General features: G+C 39.6%; 2 protein-coding genes across 13 annotated transcripts in view; one reads left to right on the top strand and one right to left on the bottom strand.

The window, feature by feature from the left end:
• The window catches only part of DAB1 (DAB adaptor protein 1), a 471,207-nt gene that overhangs the window by 392,386 nt on the left and 57,122 nt on the right, over window positions 1–21,699 (top strand). For all 12 annotated transcript variants that reach the window (XM_049809443.1, XM_049809440.1, XM_049809451.1 and 9 more), the window contains 2 exons: window positions 12,279–12,418; window positions 14,795–14,893. In XM_049809443.1, coding sequence (XP_049665400.1) covers window positions 12,279–12,418; window positions 14,795–14,893 — 239 coding nt within the window. The remainder of the gene's footprint in view (window positions 1–12,278; window positions 12,419–14,794; window positions 14,894–21,699) is intronic.
• The window catches only part of PRKAA2 (protein kinase AMP-activated catalytic subunit alpha 2), a 369,728-nt gene that overhangs the window by 183,672 nt on the left and 164,357 nt on the right, over window positions 1–21,699 (bottom strand). The gene's annotated exons all lie outside the window — the stretch shown is intronic.

Genomic DNA, 21,699 nt, shown 5'->3' on the forward strand with positions numbered 1-21,699 from the left:
GGTGGAGTGTTACACCAAGTAAACAGGGCTTACACTCTTCAGAAGATAAGTACAACTGCAAGAGGAATAATAATGTTTTAAAAGTCTCTTAATATTTTAATGATACAAATAGAATCTATTTTTTCCCCTGAGGCTGCTCTTTATGCTTGTGTTGATTTCAGCAGACTGATTTTATCTGCATGTCCTTAAAGTTAATATAAGAAGGATTTTATACAGATTAAGTCAATAAAGAACTCTGACCTAAGAATAAAACTTCTCCTTCTTTTGAGTTCATACAAAATGTTTTTGGAAATAGTCTTTCTTTATTATTTTAACAAACACAGGTGATGAAACAGTTTAGGTGCACATTGCACAGAGTATAGTTTTCAGGCTTCTTAAATTTTTGTTGTTCAGTTCTAGCACAAGAAATTGTAGTGCTTTTATTTGTGAAGTACCATTGCTTTTTATTTTTAATGGGAGAAAGGTAACTTTATCTTGGCTCAGTTTCAGTGAAGAAAGCCCTCCTCTCTCTTATTTAATTCATGCAATGAAAAATAATACCATCTTCAATGTCATTAGCTCCTTTATTCGCTTCCCAGTTGTTTTCTCTGTTTTTAAAGAACTTCTGTAGATGAAGTCAACGTTGTTCACACTTTTTTCCCCAAGGTCTTCAGAGGAATGTGATTTTCCTCTCTTGTAATGAACTCTTGTTATCACAGAGGTAGTAAAAAAAGCATGTATAATCTTGGCAAATATGTTCTCTTTCAAGCCTTAAGCGGGAACAGATCGAGACACAGCTCCTACCCTCTATCTTGATTTACTCCAGCAGCTTAAAACTTCCTAGAACTAGGTTAAACTGTCCCTTAAACACTCATACTTCTCCCAAAAAGGATACAATTCGGTCAGCCTTGCACTGTCGAGCTACCAGAGATGGCCTTGGGGGCTGTAAGCAGAGACACTTTCAGGTACTGCTCGCTTTGGGACTGAGCTTCTCCTTTCAGGTAACGAAGGCATCGTTTCTAAATAAGTCAGGTGTGGAGGACACTGATTTGCAGTTGGGCAACTTGGTTTTTTTCGAAACTTCACCAAAGGGCAAGAGACAGAGGTCGTTATTTGGCTGGGTTAGTTATAGTCACCCTTTTCAAGAGCTTCTGTCTGGCTTGCAGGGTTTGGAAGGAGGGTTGTTAGCGATTTCTTTCTGGTTGCACTATACCTTGCTGCCGTTCTTGAGGTGAATAGCTCTGAAATACTGGACTGGTCTGTAGGTGGCTCAGCAAATTTGTTCAAATTTGTAAAAATTTTGGTAGCACTAAGCTTTGGGTTTTTTTGTTCTCTTTCCCCTCACATACCAACAGGCTCTGCAGATTCAAACATTCTAGGTTAGCTTGGCGAGCAGTTGGGTGCTTGTGCCCTTACAACTCAACCCATTTACCCAATGTCTTGAAAAAGTGCCCCAACTTTTCCCAGTTGAGTAATTTCCTTTCCTCTTACCTGAAGTAGAGTTATCTGGTGGGTTTTGTCAGTTTGGTTTTGTTGTATTTTATTACTTTTCTAACAATATTCTATTTCATTCTTCGTTTCTTGAGTACCTGCCCAAACACTTCGGCTCTTTGATGCCTGATCAATGTAGTTCCAGAAACAGAAGAGTTACCCTGATGTGCTGATCCTCTGTCGCACTACACACACGAGAGATGCACAGACCCCAATTTCTTACCTCTGGAATTTGTTAAGGCACAGGGGTGTTTCACTTCTTATTAACGCTTTGCCCAAGGGTGATTGCCGGCAGTAGTCTTTTCATTTCTGCCTCCTGCTGCCACTTTGACAATAGGAATGGCAGCAGGAGGCAAAAATGAAAGGACCAGATTGAAAGAAGCACTTTGCCACTGTTGTAATTTTGAAATTGATGGCGTTTTTTAGCCCAAAGTCTTGGGAAAAAAGCTGCTTTCCTCTTTGCCTCCTATTGTTTTTCCAACAGGGAGAGACATTCTCTGATGTTGCAGAGGCAGTGGGAGGCCAAAATGAAAATAATTTTCTTCCTGAAACATTGGATAGCAAAATGTGAACAATTTCAGCAGGGAAATAGTGGTTTGGGGTTTTTTTTGACTGCCATGTGGTGAATACTGGTATTTCCATTCGCCCATGGAAAATAAATAGCAGCCGCTTTTCTTATTGAATTAACGTGATCATAGGATAATTTCTACAAATCTATTTACTGTGCTTTTTTACCAAATCATTTTCATTCTTCTCCTTTTTCTGCGTGAGAATAGGCTTTGTAAGGTGGGGACATAATTCCCTTCTGAGGCCATGTGCTGCTTCTAATGCCATGGCCTTGGAGCCAGCATTTTAAGCCAGAAACTTAAGGGTCTGCACATTCCAGAACTGCATTTTATACCAATATCATCAGAACGACTAATAAATTGAGACATAATCATTAGTGCCACTAATTCCGTAGGAAGAAAGGTGCAGAGTGGTTCTGCAGCTGCACTATCGCATTGGTGACGTAGCTGCCGTCACAGCATGGTGCGTGATGCAGCTTTTCTGCTGGAGTTTTTGCTCAATGGTATCGGGGGTTAAGTGAAGTGGGAGGTGGGGTGGAGTGAGCTTCAGAGGAGGCCAAGTGGGAGAGCTTTTGTGCTTCATTTGAGACTGATGTTCACCTTCTCTACCCCAGAAGACCAAATCCTATGATTTAGGTGAGACTTCATTTGCAATGGAGAACCAAACCAGTCAAGGAACAGAACCACAACCAGCAGACTCTGCAGTCTGCGGATGTTTACAGCCTGTTGTGATCTACTGCATCATTTTGTAACTGTTTTAATGAGTACTGGCATGAGTCTTCAACAAAATAAAGTTCTGCATTGACAAAGAGGATGGCTGGAGGAGAAAGGTTGCTCTGGCACATGGCCATGATTTTATCCAGTGTGGTGCACAGTCCCATTTCTGTGCATGCACGCAGCACTGATGCAGCAGGAGCACAGTGTTGACAAGAGAGGGTAAAGTGTAAATCAATGAATGGCTTTGTCCTCCTGCTTTAGCTGTTATGGGCTATTGCTCTTTTCTTTGGGGACTTTAGTGTGTAATTAGTTATCTTGGTTGGAAAGATTTTTCTCTTATTGAACATGTGAGAAATTTGGGAATGTTAATCAGCAGAGCATAACCTTTTCTTAACTTGCTCTTTTTATGGTCGCGGAGAATTAACATTTATCTTAGGGCAGCACAAGAATTGGCATTTGTATGAAGTGAACTGATTCTCCACCCTTTCTCTTTTTCTATACATAACAAAACCTAAACTCTTTGATACACTCATGAACAGAATATATTTGTAGGCTTTGAAGTGTAAATTGTGAATTTGTGTGTCTCAACATGATATTGGGGTGCCATGTGTAAGCACATGCTTGTCTGTGTCCTGGATTAGTTAAAAGTCTAATTAAAATTGTTCTCGAAAACTACATACTTAAAGGCAGATACAGGCAGACACACAAAAGCAGCTTGATTTTTTTTTTTTTTTCATATGTTCTGAGCACTTTTAGTTCTTGCAGGATTAAAGAGTCAGGGGAATTCAGCAACTCTGCAAATCTTGTTGCATGTTCACATACCAGAATGATTATTTAGATGCTCATCTTTAAATGATCAATTTTCCTAGTGTTGGCTAGTTTTTCAGCTGCTTTAAGGTGCTTCTCAGTGCTACGGTGGAGCTTGGAAGGAAAGGCAATTCGAATTTACTTTCCTCTTCCCCAGCAAGTTCAGATTTGGTTGGGAAATGACACATCCTGGGGTAATTTAGCAGCGCCATTTGGACTGGCCTCTCCTTGCTACTTTGAAAGTCCTTTATGGAGATTCTTGGTAGTCAGTGGTATCTATTGGATGTCCCACTAGGGCTCTTTTGCTTGGGCATATTAGTACAGCTGTAACAGGTCCCTTGGTTTTCAAAGTGGCTGGGCTTTTACCATGCCCTGTCCAAATGCAGTGCATATATTAATGCCAGTTAAGGATCACTGTAAAATCAATTACCTTTTCTCAGTTGATTTTGTCTCAGAAGCAACCAATTTCATATTGACATCCCGGCAAGCGGGTAAGGAATGAACTGGTTGATGGCCCTGTTTTCCCAAGGGCTTTATTTACTTGACATTTTGATGTCTGCATGATGTAAACATTTATCCCAGCTTTGAAACATTAAGTGAACAAAGTTTGCTACACTATCTTCTATCTTTTAAAGAGCAGAATCCACAGATACCTGTCCTCTCCCTTCCCTTCTAGTTGTCCAGAAAACATCATTTTTATTCTTAATCTCTAACAGCAGAAAATGGAGTACCAAGTTTTCCTTGCTTCACTTTTGGTTGTTCCTTGGGGCTTGCCGAACAAGGCTAGCACCCCAAAATGAAGTTTTATTGTGGTGTCGCATTTCAATTTAAGTCAGTGTAGAATTTGGGATTTTAGCTGCTTCTGCATCCAGCCTGTAACAGGCACCTTACAGAATGCCTCTCAAAGATTTATGGAGACTTCCATGGTACAGAGGCTGAAAGGAAGTTTAATTACATTCAGCTTTTGGTCATTTCTCTGTCTGAGGATGTGTCCATATAGTGTCATCTCAAAGACCATCGAAGAAAATAAAATTGATCAGTGAGCCTTCTGGCTAAAACTAAAATGAGTGCTTTGTCATCTGCCTGTGGAGCGTATGTGCTCAATCACTGCCATCTCCTATGTACTTGCCCTAGACTCTCCATCATTGAGATTTGTCCAAAATTTTAATCAAACATTATTTTATACTGAGGCCTTCTCTGTAAATGATTGAATTCTTCTCTTGACATACTCACACATACTTATTTGTACTATAAAGAAATAATTTAATCTAGCCCACGAAACCGTTTTGCTTTGGACACAGTAAAATGTACATCTTGTTTTGTATTAGCTTGTGTAGAATACAAAGCGTTAAGATAAAAACTTGGCAAGTGCAATTGCTGTCACCTTGTGAATGACATCTCTGCTCATAAAGCTCTGTCAAAGATAGCAAATAGTATGGGAACGTCTTATTTACTTACATAGGAAACTTGGTTCTAAGAGTGGGGATGTGTAGGTGTCTTCGAGTACAGTAATTCACAGGCTAATAATGCCAGAAGCCATAAAATCTCTCAGTTGGAGGTTACTGTGAATAGCAGTGCTGAACAATCGGGAAGTACTGCTGAGATGATAGTCTGAATGATGATTGAGTTTTCCTGGAGAGCCCTTATCTGTGTTTAAATTGTAGGTAATGTTTTTAAATTTAACCGTAATAGAAGTTCATTGAGCCTTTAGAGTGCTTCCTGTGTCCTTTCTTTAAATGGTTTATCATTTTCCGCAGAAATATTCTCAGTCTTTGCATTCAAGACAAATGTTTGCCTTGCTGTCAAAATGGGACATTTTACCTTTTTCTGAGCAGAAGGACCAAGAGGACCAAAGCACCAGCGGGACAGGATGGAGGTTCTCCCTCTGGTTCCTTGTACTAGGAGGCTCACGTGCTTCCTGATGGCACTCTTGGGCAAGGAGGAGGTTTAAAAAAATAGTTTGCTGAGGTTTTATGTACTTGTACCTTGGCGATATCACTTTTGTCAATACAGTAGACCCCAACAGGGTTCACTTGTTGACCCTACAGCAAGCTATCTGTAGCTGGGTAAGCTAGAAGCACTCCAGAACATGCCTTGCAGAGTTTTTAGGAGTTTCCCTATCAGTTGATGAGAGGAGAAGTTTGCATTCAAGTTGTACTCATATACTGTAAACAAGGTTTTGTACAGGGTCCTATACAGAAAAGAGGTACTTATTCCCTATAAAATTTTAACATGTTTTTTAAGGTTGTAATCCACCCCTCATAAACAGTTTACATTTCACTACATCAGTAGGTTTTTTCAGTTGCTAGGAGCTAGCCTTTCTCAATGAAATAAAGTGTGAAATCCAAGGTACATCTTCGTGTAAAAGACAGCGGTGATTGATGTGAGCAGATCTTGCTGCGAATGTATGCTGGTCACTTGAGATGAATTATAGATCCTGAAATTAAATGCTTAAGTAACTCTCATGTTAAAAAAAGTTAAAAATGGCTAATTGCAAGAAACTCATTTGAAAAATATTTTGAGAGGAAGAGAACGCTAGTGATAAGACTAGAAGTTAAATTGTGTGCATGTATAATGCTAGATAAGATGTGTTCTCTTTTCTAAAATGTTAAGTTAAAAAAGGAAAACAATTTTATTTTTCTGTGTCAGATCTCTAGGTGCAGCACAATGGGGTTGGGCAGTCGTGCTCCCAAAGACAGTGACAAATACATGACCTGGCAGCTTGAAGTTTTCTACCAGAAAAGCAGAAAAGTTCAAAAATTAGATTAATGGATAGCAGGAGGATCTGAGAATTTGTGGGGGTTTTTTAGTTTTAAAATCCCAAATAAGCATGCTGCACTGAACTTTTTTATGCTTATGAAGAAAGAACTGTGTTTCCAAGGTGCTGCAGTCTTGGTATCAAGATCCATCCCTTTGTGCGATGGATAGATTTGAGCTCTCTGTATTGGACTTGCGGTTCTGTGAAGCCATTGAGAAAAATATGCCATCAAGGAGACTAATCTGTTTGAGCTTTTCATGATTCCTTCATGAATTGCTCTTTAGTTGCTGCTGTACTGAAAGGTACATATAATTATGTATGTATTTTCTCTTTTACACCTGCTTACGTACTTTTTTTTTTTTGAGGGAAATCTGTAGTTGATTAAAATTACTGTGAATTTTCTTCAGATAATTGATACGAAATGAAGCTGTGCACCATATGTGTATGCATATGTGCAAATGCATAAACTTATGGATGCATACATATGTGGACATAGGGGCGTATATGTGCACAGCTAATGGGAAATATCCTTCACTTAGCAATTAATTTAGTAGACTTCAATGTGTGCAGCATCTTAGAGGTCATTCTGCACCGCAGTGTTTTGTATTTTCCACTGCGTTGGTGCTATAAAAATGCTAATTGTCCCCATGAAGATGTAGGCTGTTTATAAGTGCGTACGTGATTGTTTTTCAGCCCTGCGAGATATAAGGAGGTGTTATTTCAGGTTTATAATTTGAATGTGTGATGGATACAACTTTGACAGTTTATTAGTTAGAAAAGAAGGAAAAAAAGACAGTGGTGTGTCGTTCTTCAGCGAATTGATTGCCAGGAGCATGTTATTGACTTTGGTGATAATATCATTATATATTTTACAGTCGTAAAATCAAGAAATTCAGATTATGCCCTGAGGGCTTCACACATTTAAATAAAGGATATAGCCATTTCCAGGGCTATTGGTTTAGATTAGCGGGTGCTGTGAAGAATGAGGACTATGTTATAAGAACATACAGAAAAAGCAACAGTGTGCTTATTGCGGTGATGCTTTGGTTTATTTTCTTTTTCTATTTATGAAATACGCACACTCACAGATCCCCTGGGAGAATGAACAGCGTTTGCTCTAAATGTTAGCATATTAATACAATGTTAGCTTGGTGCTCCGTTGGGCTAAGTGCCTAAATCAAGTGTAATCCTTGACTTGTACTAAGAGTGAGGATAAGTCTTCTTGAAACACTCACCAAAATACACAGCGCCTGGGAAGAAAACCTTGAGTGAGCTGCAGTCTGTCAAATGAAGAGCATTACGTGGAGCCAAATAACCTAACGCGAACACAGCTGACCCTCTTGATGTCCGAGTCTGGGTTGAACGGCAGCTGGTGTGCTGCTCTGATGGGAATGCCCGGGGAGCAGCTCCAGTGACTGCTGGTGCTGGGTACGACCTGACCCGGGGAGCGCTCGTCCCCGCACTCAACTTGGGCTGCTCTGACCTGCGTCTTCCATAATAGCTTATGTTCCTCTCGGACCGTTTACCAGTCACGTCTCGGGACTGAATGTACTTGAGGTACTTGCGTTGAGTACTTGGGGTTTGGGGTTCAGGTCTGTCTTTAGCTTGCTTGAGGGAATCTTAGTTTAATTAAGGTATATTGCCTCGAATAAAAATGATTGACTGTGCTAAAAACCTTGTTTATTACTTCTAGGGTAGCTTTAGTGAGATGGATAAAGTACCTTAACACTGCTCATGATGCTAAGCCTCTCTCTACTTTAGATGCAAGCTCAGAAGCATATTGCATCACCCAGCTCTGGGGATTTATTGTTCCCTTAAAAGACCGTGCAAGTCCAAGTGCAATGTCACAACTCGGCAGCAAAGGTCGTGTTTGCCTACTCAGGCAGGAGCAGTGGGTCCAGCTGGAACACATATGGCTTAAAGGTGAATGCTGACATCTATAGGAGTAGATGAAATAATTACTCTTACATTTACATTTTAAGGGCCTCTGAGGATTATAAATCTATATGCTGCAAACAAAACATTTCTTTGCCTGTGTCAACAGCAGCACATTTTCTAATTAAATGTGATCACCTTTCTAAACTGAATTTGTTGTTATTGGGTTTTTAGCTTTTGCATTTTTTCTCAGTTTGGGGCATGAGAATCAAATCGGTTTCAGTTTTGTTGATAATCTTGTGTCAATTTGGATTGTAAAGCGCTGTGTTGAGTTGCAAACAAATGTTTGGGATATTCCTTTGCTTATGAAAAGCAATTTGTGAAAGCATTTTAGAGCAAACCATTGGAAATTATCCATTTGGTCTTGAAGTTAAAGAAGTTTTGAAACAAAAATTTAATGTAGGATCATTTTAGAATGACGTAGTGGTGCTGGCCCTCTGAAGAAGAATGCTGGGCAGATCCCTGCCTGTGCAGGGTACGGTGGACAACGGGGTTGGGCATCAGCAGCTCACCCAATGTGGCTTTGGCAGCTGTGGTGTTCTTGAGTCAAGAAATCCTAAAATGAGATCTCGGGAAATGTGTTGTGGAAGGAAGTGGTTGTCATTAAACACGTGCTTCTAATCTTGCTGTAGATTATGGTCTAGTAATGATTTGAGACCTCAAGCTTCAGTTTTCCATAAAATCTTCTTAGTTAGTTTGTGAATGTCCCCCTTCCTACCCTTGAGATATTATTTGTAGTTTGAGGAAGGCAAGCTGAGAGTGAAAGCCCCAAGATGCGGCTTCTCGTTATTCCAATAAAACTGAGCTCTGGCAGTAAGTGCAGCCCCGCATCCAGGATAATCCTCCTTCCCGCAGACTGGGACCGAGCAAGCGCGGTGGCAGGGGGTGGCTGGAGAGCCGAGCGTGACAGCAGGTCTCTGCTGACAAAGGCAGGACCTGGGAAGAAGAAAAGATCGACTCCGCTTATTACGTGGAAAGAAAGAGGCAGCGCTTTCCTGGGCAGGTTTCTGGCACAGGTACAGCTCTCTGGTTTAGTGGTTTAATGTTATCACTCACCCTCCTCCGAACCTTAAGAAGAATTACAGCCTTCTAATTCAGGCATCTCTTATTTATGCAGTTTCAAACACAGAAAGGACCTTGTTCAAGAACTGTCGTTAAAAAATTTTTTTTTGTTTTAGTGATGGGATGTTTACGAGAGTCTGGACTATCTGCCTTATAAGAGTCCAGTGTGCAAATGAAGTATCACCCTGCATAAATCTCACATCTCATGAGTGGTATAAAATCAACCATACTGACAGTGTTTGTCATATGGTCATTTTCCAAGCAGGTAGGAAGTTTTTCAGTGCTGATTGCAGCACCAAAATTTGGAAATGCAGTATGAGCATAGGTCGGGGGAAATCTGGATATTTGCTGAGAAATGGTGACTGTTGCAGATGGCTGATTTATAATATAGGGCAGTGTGTGTGTGCATTCTCTCTGCTTTTTCATGGGACGCATGCTCTAGGGTTTTACGGATGAATTTGTAGTCTCTAGTAATTTGCAGTTTCCACCGCAGTTTAAAATATCTACATCATTTTCACGTTGATGATTTTTCCCAGTCATTTATCCCAAAAGCACTTTATCCTACTTAATCTGGGTCATAATTGACATGGGACTTGTGTGTAAGTAAACATAGCCATAAGTTGTGTTTGAATGGGCTATTAATGTCAGGGATTTAGTTACGTGCAGCAAAATAGATCAGAGGTTGGAATAAGTATAAATGTTCAAATAACTGAGGAATGCAAGGTTACTATCACGACTTGGACCCAGGAAACACTCTTGAACACTTACATGCTCATGCTGTTAGCACAGCTGCCTTCAGATGTAACGAAGACGTAAGGTTGAAAATTGTTGGCAAGAAAGCTGTTGGAATTGGATTTTATTTACTGCAAATCAACAGGATATCTTTGAAAGTATAAAAGGCGTATGGAAAAGTCCACTGTTATCACTGTACTTTGTTGTGTCTCCAGATGTTCTCCCTCCTGCCCCAGTCTGGAGGCTGAAAGTGGAAAATGGGTTTTCATTGTATTTAGCTGATGGTGCCAACATCTGCCTGGGCATTTTCCTGGGGAATGAGATTAGCACTACTTCGAGTTTCTGATTTATCATTTGTGTCTCTATTAGATTATTTTTTTTTAATAAAATATAATGTGAGAGCATGAAGTTTCAACCCTGTTTATTTCTTCTCAGGGAGCAGAAGTGAAAACGAATCAAGGGAAACAGTTGGGTGGCTGCTGGCCACAGGAACAGTTGTCAGCTGCCTTATTTTTAAGGGGCTATAAATGAAGTATTAAAACATTGCTCTGAGCTGATATTTTCATTGAAAGAAGTAGTATTTGTGTGCTCAAACACACTCAAAGATCTCCATATGCTTAAAATAGCTCTATTTTTTAACATACATTTAGTCCATCATTACTTCACAGTGTAGACTGTGCTGTGCTCTGGGGGTAGGAGAAGCAAATGAGTATGTTCGTTTGGAAGTACTTGTCGTTGGTCATGTATGCTTCTAGATATTCTCATAGTTGGAATTGAAATTTTTACAATACCTAGTTTTGAACCTAGTTTGTTCATCCACATGGTGGGTTGTGTAACACTAGCAAAGTTGATCCAAGTGTTGACAGCTGAGAAACGCAAAACAAAATAGCTTTTCCCCCCAAAGTTTCTGTGCTTCGGCGTATCAAAAACCAGCTCCACAGAAGCAGATTTTATTAATTTTTTGGTGCTTAAATCTGACCTTTCAAAGGGGAATGAGCTTTGGAGAAAATGTGGGCCAAATATAGGTGTCTAAGACTAGATTCTTACCTATGGTTCATTTATAGCAGACTCTAGCTCTTTGTTCGTTTTTTTACAAAAGCTAGAAGGATGGAGCAAAATCTGCATCTAGGGCTCCTACGTGGTAATAGTATAAATTTTAGCAGTGTCAGTCCATGTTTAGGGAAGCTTTCTGGTGGAATCTGTTGGGTCTGAGAAACTTCAAATTCTTTAAGATCTCACATTTTTGCTTTCTTCTTTGTGCCTTGGGTGTTGTTTGTTTGGTTACTTGTTTGGTTGCAATTATTTACAGTTCGCTGCTGTGTTTTTTGAGGTCCTAGCAAGAAATTCCACAGACAGCTGCAAAATATATCTTTAATCAATTTTAGGAAGACGGATTCCCTAACTAACATATTTCTTCCAGCTATGACACAGTATAAACTCTTCTGCAGATACTTGGGGGAGAAAGTCGTCCTGACAAAGATGTCCTTTTCATGGATTGCTGTAGTGTCATCATTGCGTGGTTCAGGCTAGTCTGAGCTTTGTAATTTATGTACATTGGCCTTATCAGTACTGTGCTATCTTACCCCCTGATTGCTTTTTTATTAAGAAACATCTTGTGCCTTTTTTTTAATCTTCTCAGGGTGAGCCTGTGAGAGGCCGACTTTGCTAGTTATGTCATTTCTGTATATGTCTATGAGCAGAAAGAATAGAATGAGGAGACAGTATTTCTTGTGGGGTTTTTAGAGCAGCAATATTCTATAGGCAAATAATATTTGTTTTTCCATCATTCAAATGTTGATAGTGTAAATATTGCTGATACGGTTAGATAAGTCAGTATACGAGGAAATAGTAGCATGTTTCTATTAGAGTTTTGTCTGCAAAATGAAGAATTCTCAAGTGTATTGGGATTAAAACAACCCATACAGATCAGAAGTTTTCAGATCCATGAGGTCTGATTCAGGCTTATCTCTCATTTCTGTAAACCTAATTTGTGTGCAAATTTCATGCAGAAGATTTTGTATGGCAACAATTCCACTGTGAATTCATTTGAGGTAGTAAGGCCAAAAGGTTTTATTGAACTAGTACTGTTTCCTGTAATTTTACTGAAATGTTTGCATGTTTAGGTGTTGAGGTAGGAGTTAGATCTAATTTGCCACTTAATTTTGAGTATTTATTAATTTATTTTCCTTTGCATTTGTGTAAATTTCCTTGTTTTCCTTATGTCTTTTCAGGTCAGGATCGCAGTGAAGCCACTTTAATAAAGAGGTTTAAAGGTGACGGTGTCCGATACAAAGCAAAACTGATTGGGATAGATGAGGTTTCTGCGGCACGAGGAGACAAGTTATGCCAAGACTCCATGATGAAGCTCAAGGTGCAGTGAAACTTTTAATGTTTAATATTATGGAGTCAAGAGAAACAAATTTCAGCTTGAACTTCTACTCATTCTCCTTTCATGACACTGAGTCTCACTCTGGTTAATTATGTATTGAAATCAGTCAATTTTACATGAACTCCTGGCTGGTATTGCTTATCCCAGTTTAATTTTAATACATTATCTCTGAGTTCAGTAGTTATTCGTGATTGACACCACTGCAATTTGTCCACAAATTATAAACAACACATCTGCAAATTGAATAATTTTATTATGCAAAAGGGGAGGTAAACCACTATGAAGAAAAATGGTATATCAGAACATTTTATGACAGTGCTAATCAACTACAGTCCTGCCTTTGACCGTTATCTCCTGTCGGGACAAGCAGGAAGGGGTGAGTGACGGTGTGGGGTGTAGGTAGCCAGATATAGGGGGGAACTGGTGTCCCCACGGGGAGGAGAATGTCTTGCACCTTTAATGGTAGGATTGATCGGTTACAAAATCGGGAGGCAGTGCACCGAGAGGACGGAGCATGAGAAGATAAAGAGGAATCCCCAGAGCTTAGGGGAAGAAATGGAGCAGTGACAAAGGTAGATTTTGAGTGCACTGCAAACTTAGTGAGTAGACAGAGTCTGAAAGAACTAGTGGTGTAGGAGGTGGACTTTCTGGAGCCTGATCGACATCTCTGTCTGGCTGAGTCTTTTCTTAGAACCCTCAAAGAGCATAAGAGCTCTCTATAGGAAGCATCCTTTATCTTGCCCTGGGACATATGGAAGAGCTAGAGTCATTGAAAAGGAAGGATAGGTTATGTTTTCCTTGAGTGCAGTGCTGGCTGTTGGCTTCCCATCTGCATTGTAGGGTTACAAGCTGGGTCTAGGAGTAAACGCTTTGCAGTTTTTTCCCGTTTTTTTTTTCTTCCAGTCCTCTGCCCAACACTCTGCCAAGAGAGCTGATGGTTTTTCCATTAGTGATTTTTTCAGGAGGAGAAATCACTAAATAGTATCTTTTACACTACCAACCAGCAGGGTTCCAGTCCTGAGGACCTGGGAGGAGTAGGTGGTTATTCATGAATAAGCAGCAAAGGGTGACAAGCATCTTATGGTTGAACAATCCAAAAGCAAGACCTGGTAAATAATTTACAAATCAGTTACAAACATTTTATGACGAGCAAAATCTAATCTGTTCTAAAAGGTGCACTGTTGATTTATTACATCTGCCACAATATTCCTATCTGGTTTAATTGTATGCTGGATATTTCTCACCATTTCACAGTTCCTAGAAGCAATTTGGGAGAGTTGTCATTGTTCTGCTGCACAAGCCTTTTTGTCTCTCTCCTCCATGCATTACCATTTCTGCATCTCCCAGATGCCTGATACCTGTTTGCAAAGTGGCAAGATAGATCTAAACAGTGTTGTGAGATGACTAGAACTATTAAGGGAAGGGAAGAGTAGAAATTCATGTTTGTGTGCAAGGCAGCATAGTGTGAAGTTGTGGGCTCTGGAAACCTAGTGTCTAACAACATGAGTTTTAAGGCCAGGCATAAGGTTTTGGGGTGACTTTTGACAAATGACTCAATTTTTTCTCTTTAATTTTCATGTCTGTGTAATGAGACAATGACATCATGAAGGTCTTAAAACATAAGTTAGTGGTTGTTAAAACATGTTGAAATTGCAGAGCATCAGATAAAGGCCAAATGTTTTCATTTATTTACTAGTGCAATTGATTATATTTGATCTTAGTACAGTGTTATTGGTCAGGGCAGGCTCCTGAGAAGGTGGATAATAGAAGTTAACTTTTATACTTACACTTTGGGAGAATTATACATGAGATGCATATCAGCAAGTTCACTTACAAAGTAAAAAGCCTGAGATCAGGAAAAAAACTAACCCTCAATACCAGTTTTTTACAGCAGAGGTATAGTTTGATTTTTGAGAATAATATTCTTCAGCTATAAAAAGCTCAATTTGCTTATTCCACATAAGTATGCCCATGAAGTAAGCTAAAGTTGTTGGCATTTTTTACCTCCACTGCTTGTTGGTTTTTTTCCTTGGGGAAAAAAAAAAAGAAAACAAAACAGCTTATAGCTGGGAAAAGTGTGCTAGAAATGACCTTCAGCTTCCATGAAAACAAATTTCATGGAGGATTACTAGTGCAGGGGTTGGAAGTGGGAGCACGCTTGAAATGCTGTCTGGGTAGCATAAAGAGATGTGGTACCTTGAAAAAAGGGAGGAAGCCAGAAGTAAGAGGGAAACTGTTCCTGGAAAGCCCTTAAGTTTTCCTAGAAAAGTGGTGAATCATCCACAAGCAAATCCTTGTGCTCTGCTGTGGCACCTAGAAGAGTAATGAAACCAGCCAAACTGTTCTTTGTTTCAATAGGGAATTGTTGCTGCGGCTCGTTCGAAAGGAGAACATAAACAAAAAATCTTCTTAACAGTCTCCTTTGGGGGAATCAAAATCTTCGACGAAAAGACAGGGGTAAGTAAAATAATCATGTGATGGAACAGAATCGAATCTTGTCATGGATGTTTCTTGAAAAGCATTTCCTAGCTGAGCAGTAATGTCTCACCAGTGTAAGCACACATGAAGCATCTGAGACGCTTGATAAAGGGTTATCATATATCAGAGCAAGCCATTAGATGACTGAGGTGTACAGTGTAGCATGGGGACGTGGTTTATTGTAAAGCCTTGTCCTTGGATACTTCTGCAGAACCACTTACTTGAGTACACAGATGCTCCTTACGTGCATAAACACTCACAGCTCCGAGTCCAGAAAGTGGCAAGAAGGGATTTGTTTTCCTTCTGCCAGATAAAGAATTGCTTCTTGGAAATACCAGCCCACCGTTTGCAGAAGGCAGCTGCTGGCAGCAGCACACACTTAGCTGGGATTGCCCTGAAATTGTCCCAGGGGAATCTAAGAATTTCTGTCGGGTCCGTAATTCCACATGAACGCAGTTGTAGTCACCATGATGCAATATGCTCCTATTAACAGCAATGACGGTCTTCTGTGAGGTACGCAGTAACCATAAGAACCAGAGCTTTTGTATTGTTAGTGGTAGAAAAAGTATATATTGTATGGAATTGGAGGTAAAAGATACTGGAAAGTTTGAGGTCGCTGTTTGAGGCTGCCAAGCAGCAACTCGTCCAGTAACATCTGGTCGAGGAAGCTGCAGGACGCTTCCATGCCTTACACAGTTTTTGCCACAGCAGTACCATGTTTGACTTATTTTAAATTGCTCTGAAAGAAGAAACCTAAGCAAAACATTATACTACTTAGATAAAAAGCGACAACACACAAAGTGTTTTAATCCTAATTAAGAAGATTTTTACAGCAGTTTAAGCTCTGCCTTGAATTTTAAAAAGCTCTTGATTTAATCTTTTGAAAGATTAACTATTTAACATGATGCCAGAAATAAAACCCTACTGATGATAGATGAAATTATCTTTGCCAGTTAATTTACATTATTAGAAAATCAATGTCATTGAGCTCACTGATACATAATACAAGTAGTTAGTAATGAAAAGCTCATTTGCAATGTGTTGTGTACAGCGTGTGTAAAGTATTCATACAAAAGCAGTGTTTAAGAGAACATTGCTAAGGTTACAGCCTGTGCTTAGAAGATAGGAAATGTCAGAATTAGGGCTGCCAGTGCAGTTGTGGTTGGATCCTTTAATAAACAGACACTAGGGTAGTACTTAACTATGCAGTGACACACTTTTTTGTGGCCAGAGAATACCAGCTTTGTTCAGTGTACAGAACAGAGTTTAGTACACCAAACAATATGGTAATATTTTGTTTTCTTTTTCTTCAGCGTGCAGCCTACTGCCTTGCCACACACTCTGCAAATTGCACTGAGGCCACAGTTACTTTCCTAAGCCTTTTCTTGGAAAAATAAGAAAGAAGAAAGAAAGACTAGTCCTTTTGCGCTTGGCCTCTGAATGTTTCACAAACATTGGATTTCTTTTCATAAAATGAAGGGGGAAAAGGGGATGCATTTTAGAAACAAAAGTGTATTTTAGCCAAATTGCATTTCCTGCAGCATCCTGCATGCTCTCCTATCTGCAACTAGTGAGATGGGGACATGAGAACAAGTCTCCTTCATTTTGTAACTTTGACACCCCATACTCTAAATCTGACAGAACTATATCATCCTTATGGTAACCCTGTCACTCACTCAGGCTTAGACTGAAACCTTTTAAATCCACCTTCCAGATGTCTGCCCCTGAGCTGCTGGAGTGATGGACAGGAGTATTGAGTTGTCCTTTTTGAAACAGGACTGTGACAGAGGGATGTGGGGAGCTTTCGACATCAGTTTTTACGTGTTGTTTTGAAAGCAGGAGGATCGTGCTTTCCATGCCAAGTTTTTGAAGCAGGGATGCATGAACTCCTCTGCCAGTTCTTCACAGCCACCATCCCTTCAGCTTTTTCCCCAGCTTGGGTATTCACAACCTACAGTTGTCATCTTATTCCCATTCCTGCTGGTAGTCACGTACAATCTCATCATCTGAAATACACTGGGTGGCATCAGCAACAGGTCATGGACAGACCCCGACGGTGGCTCTGGGCTCTGAGCCTGCAGCACCACTACTGAGCCAAGGTGCTTTCCATAGCACAAGAGACAAATGTATAGGGGTGATGCACTGTGTCTCATCCACACGGCTTTGGCTCATCGTGGTGTAATGCTAAGAGATGTCAGCTGTCGTAATAATAAATAATACCGTCTGTGTAGTCTCACATCGATGTCTGTGTGCTAAAGTCACCCCCAAAGAAGGCTGCATTACTGCTATGATGTGGAGCCTCCTATAAGGCAAAAGAAGGACGATGCAATTAGGTGATGCAGGACACCGATAATCCCATTCTTGACCTAGAAGCAACAAGCTGGCAAAACTGGGGGATGTACGATAGCTCAGCCTGACTCTTGATGGGAAGGAAGCAAAAGGGGTTGCAAAAAGTTTGTTTTGCTCACACAGATCTTCTGATACCCGTGTTTAAACTTAAGAATTTATTAAGTATGGAGACTGATGTTCACATTTGTGCAACAGGGAAGAAAATACGCCCTTAATTGGAAAGAGCCTGGATAATACTGCATTTGCTTTCTCCTCCTTTAACAGCCCTCCTTGTCCCCCACAATGCTTTCTCCCTTAGTTGTGTTTCCATAACTTTGGAATTCCCCAAAGGATATTTTGGGCCACGGTGCTCAGTTATTGTTTATTTGGAAAGGTTATTTACCTCTCTACAGAGGTAATTTTTATCATTGGCTATTGCTATTATAGCTGCCACAATGGCAGTCTGATGTGATAGAAAGAAAAAATATTCTGAAAAAATGTAGGCTTCTGTATGTTTAGTATCTTGTAGGCTACTATTGGATTTTAATTTATCACAATAAAAAATCAATTTGTAGCTCAAAACTAGCAAATTTTTTAAAATTGACAGTGTCATAGCTGACTTCATACAGATGATTTAGGGGAATTGCTCCATAATTCATTACAGATGAAGGGCTGTAGTTGGGTTACTGCTGAAAATGATAAGCAAGGTTTTTTCCCCCTGTACTTTATAGCTCTCTCTGATATGTTCCAGACCTAATATTCATCAAAAAATATTGATTTAAATAATGCTATTATTCCAGCCATCAGGAATTCTGCCCTTTGAGTAAATTTATCCATGAAGGAGGTTAGGGTGAAGGTGGAATATCATTTGGGAAGAATTTATCTCACCAAGAAAAATAACAGCAGGATTTGCTGTGAGTCTGCACTGTAGATGCGATACGATTTAGTTCATCTATAGCACTGCAATAGAAATAACTCCTCTCCTCTCTTATATTTCATCATTCTATTCCACGGATTAATCTAAATAGGTCCCTTCACACCACTTTTCAAATACTTGTCAACGTATTTAGAACGTGAGAGAAGGGCCCTGCTTAGCAGAGTTCACCCTGCAAGCCTGCAGTTTGCGTGTGCTGTTGCACAGACTCAGTCATTGCTGGAGGAGCCTGCTCACACAGGCAGAACGCCACAACTTGTTCTGCTGTTAAAGTCCCAGCATTAGCCGTATATTCTGAAGTTGTATTTAGTTTTAGTTCTCTTGTCGTATGCCAATTGTCATTACATGGGGGGGGTGCACCCTATTTTTTCTTATCAATGTACCTTTTTTGTCTACTGTCATATGTTGGCCATCCATCCCACTTGCCTTTTCCAGAACATGGTTGGCAAATACATACGCCACCTGAAGGAAATACATTTATTTTTTTTAACATAAAAAAATCAACCACAATTATTACTAACCCCAGACTTTTTCTACCTAATGCCACTTCAGAGATTTCATGGCTGCATATTATATGAAAATAATTTCTGATCATTTGTTCTGCCATATTCCCCTGGCACCCTGGCGACATCTGAAGACGTCATCTTTCAAACACAGTACGGCACAAGCTGAAATGTATTCTTCTTTGGTAGACTTTCATGAGAGTTCTATATTTTCAAAAGCGTGGTCTGTAGAAGGCAAAAATGCAAATAGTTGCATTATGCTTTTTAATATTGTCCTTTTCAGGGCGGAACTTAGTGGTTAATGTGTTCCTTAGCGACAAAAACTGTAACTCTCAATATAGCAGGATATGCAAAATTTTTAAAGGACCATCATTGTTCATTAGCTATTTATGAGTATTATTTTGTTAATCACACACATCAGGCTATCTCCCTGTGATAGCTTAGTAATGCTTCATTAGATGTGCATGACTAATATGGTTTCCATAAAGAGGCTGTAATTGTCTCATTGTTTATTTATGTAACAATAAATCTTTGTTTACCGTAGGTTACTTTCCAAAAATTTATTTAAAAATAATAATTAAATTCCATAAAATACTTGGGAAACCATTTTCTTCCACATTTGTGTAATGAGGTATACTTTTAAACTCATGCACTTTCTAATTGCAAAATCCTGTTTACTTTAATGGAAGACCCAGACACTGTGAAAGAGAAATATGATGAAAGCAAAAAATTACTATTTGGCTTTAGGTAAAGAATTAGTGCTGTTAAAGTAAAACTTTGTATCAGCTGGTGGATATGCAAATTACCAGAATATACTGCAATATATATATTTATATGAGCTATTGTTATACATGAAATATTAGTCTAGACTCTACAGTTGTCCAAAAACCATGATAGACCTATCTCAGCATCTTGTTTCTTTGTGAGGAGTACCCTAAACAGATGGATTGTAACCTAGTTTATGCAGATGATAGCCATTTCACCAATTTTTCTTTTTTCGGACTATGCAGCATCGTAAAAGTGAGTTTCATTTGTATTACCTATTACACACTTTGAAGAGATTGGCTAGTATTTCAGAGATGTTGACCTATATCTTTATTAAAATACAGGGCTTGGGCACAGCCTGTGGGATTGTAAAATTTCTAGGAATACAGTAAGTGTCTGATTGGGTTACAGTATTGCAGATAAGGATTGCAGTGTATTACTCATGTTTTATGAATTTAATCTGTAGCCATTTTCTTCAGGCTGTCGGCATGAAATCCAGGAAGGAAAACTATGTATAAATATGTATTTCATAACTGTATGTATAAATATATATTTCGTGTTGATTATCTATTCTAGTTCTTGTTATCTATCCCTTACTCTAACCTTTATTATCTTTGAGGAAGATTATGTGACTCTCATACAGAACGGGATTTACCTACCTGAGAAGGTGTTGCTGGGTGAATAATATCTCCCCATTCCATGGAAAGGGGACCAGACCTTACCTGTACCATTTTGTATAAAAAAAATTTAATTTGTGTTTTCAGTCTGGCCACAGAACTAGTGATTGTGCTTCTGCTTTAACTCTTAACGATGTCCAAATAAATAATATGTGTAGTGGGTGGTTATAATCCTGCTGGCCTCAGATTGTTCTCTTCTAGTGAGATAATGCTATGGCTCTGATATGATCCAGCCACTGTTTTAGATGCCTACGTTTTGCCCATCTTCCTGACCTTTTAAGCTCTCTTGACGTTATAATGCATAGATTTTTCAAAGTTGTTGCTAAGGCTTCTGTAAAGCATTTTCCAGCTTGTTCTGCGACTTTATCAGGTTTGTGCTGATAACCCCTGGATTTGCTGCTCTTCTCCATTTGATGTGAATGATAGCGTTAATTATGCTGATATATCGCTAACAGGACAGCTAAACTTGGCTGAAAGAAAATTTTAGCAAGATTAAAATTCTCACTCTTGGCAGAAGTCACCTCATTTCAAATGTACCGAAGGTACTTCTTGACTTTACTGGAAATCTGTTGGTTCTGGCATCTTTGACCAGAAATTGAGGTACGATTATGGATCTGTAGTTGTTCCCTGAAGCACATGTGCTGGAGCAGATGAAATGTCAAACTGTCAAGTCTCTATCACTGAGCATCTCTGAATATTTAAAAATAGAAATAAAAGAAGGAATTAACTTTATCTGCTCTCTACTTGCTCTGCAGAGAGCGGGAGAGGTGGTGTGATTAGTTTACTGAATTTTTGTGTTTGCCAGAGCATGGTATTGGCCAGGAGATTGTTAACGGTCCCTGCCTGGGGCTCCTTCCAGCTCCAGGCCAGAAGCTCCCAGAGGTGGGTTTTGTCCCCTTCATTTCTTTGAAAACTGATCTTCCCAAAGTTCCCGCTGGCCTCTTCATGGTTGATCTCAGGTGCAGCATTTCCTTCACATCCTTAACTTACCAGCTGATTTTGAATAAGTCCTTCCACATGGCCTCCATGACTTGTCTCTGGATTTTACCCCCATGTTTCTATTTTCTTTCTCTCTCCTGCAGTTTTCATCTGGGATTTCCTGGGTGCTCTCTGTCCTTGATCTCCTTTTCTTCCTGCTGTGTTTTTTATCAGAGATACTTCATATGCAAATACAAATTTGGTTATTGTGTCAAACCAAATGATGCCAGCCTTGTCTCCTTCTGTTCAAATCTTGACCTGTCTCTCGAGCCCTCTCCTTACATGTTTAGCCAACAGTTCAAGCTTAACGTGGCTAATCTGGGCCTTTTAATCCTGACTCCCAAAGGTCTTTCTCTGACCTCCTTTTCGGAGTGCTGAGGAAACTATCAGCGTCATCTATTATTCAGCCCTGTAAATTCAGCTCACTTTTTGACTCAATGTTGTTTCTGATTGTCACATCCAGGGTAACTCCAGATCTTACAGATTCCTCTTAACTGCTCTGAAATACAGCATTTATTGTCATGCTTACAGTTAAAACCCAGTCCTGCCTTTCTTCATTTTGTGTCTCAATTGTTATCCTTTTCTTTGTCCTTGACAAAT

Source organism: Accipiter gentilis, chromosome 8, assembly GCF_929443795.1.
Source record: "Accipiter gentilis chromosome 8, bAccGen1.1, whole genome shotgun sequence".
Lineage (NCBI taxonomy): Eukaryota > Metazoa > Chordata > Aves > Accipitriformes > Accipitridae > Astur > Astur gentilis.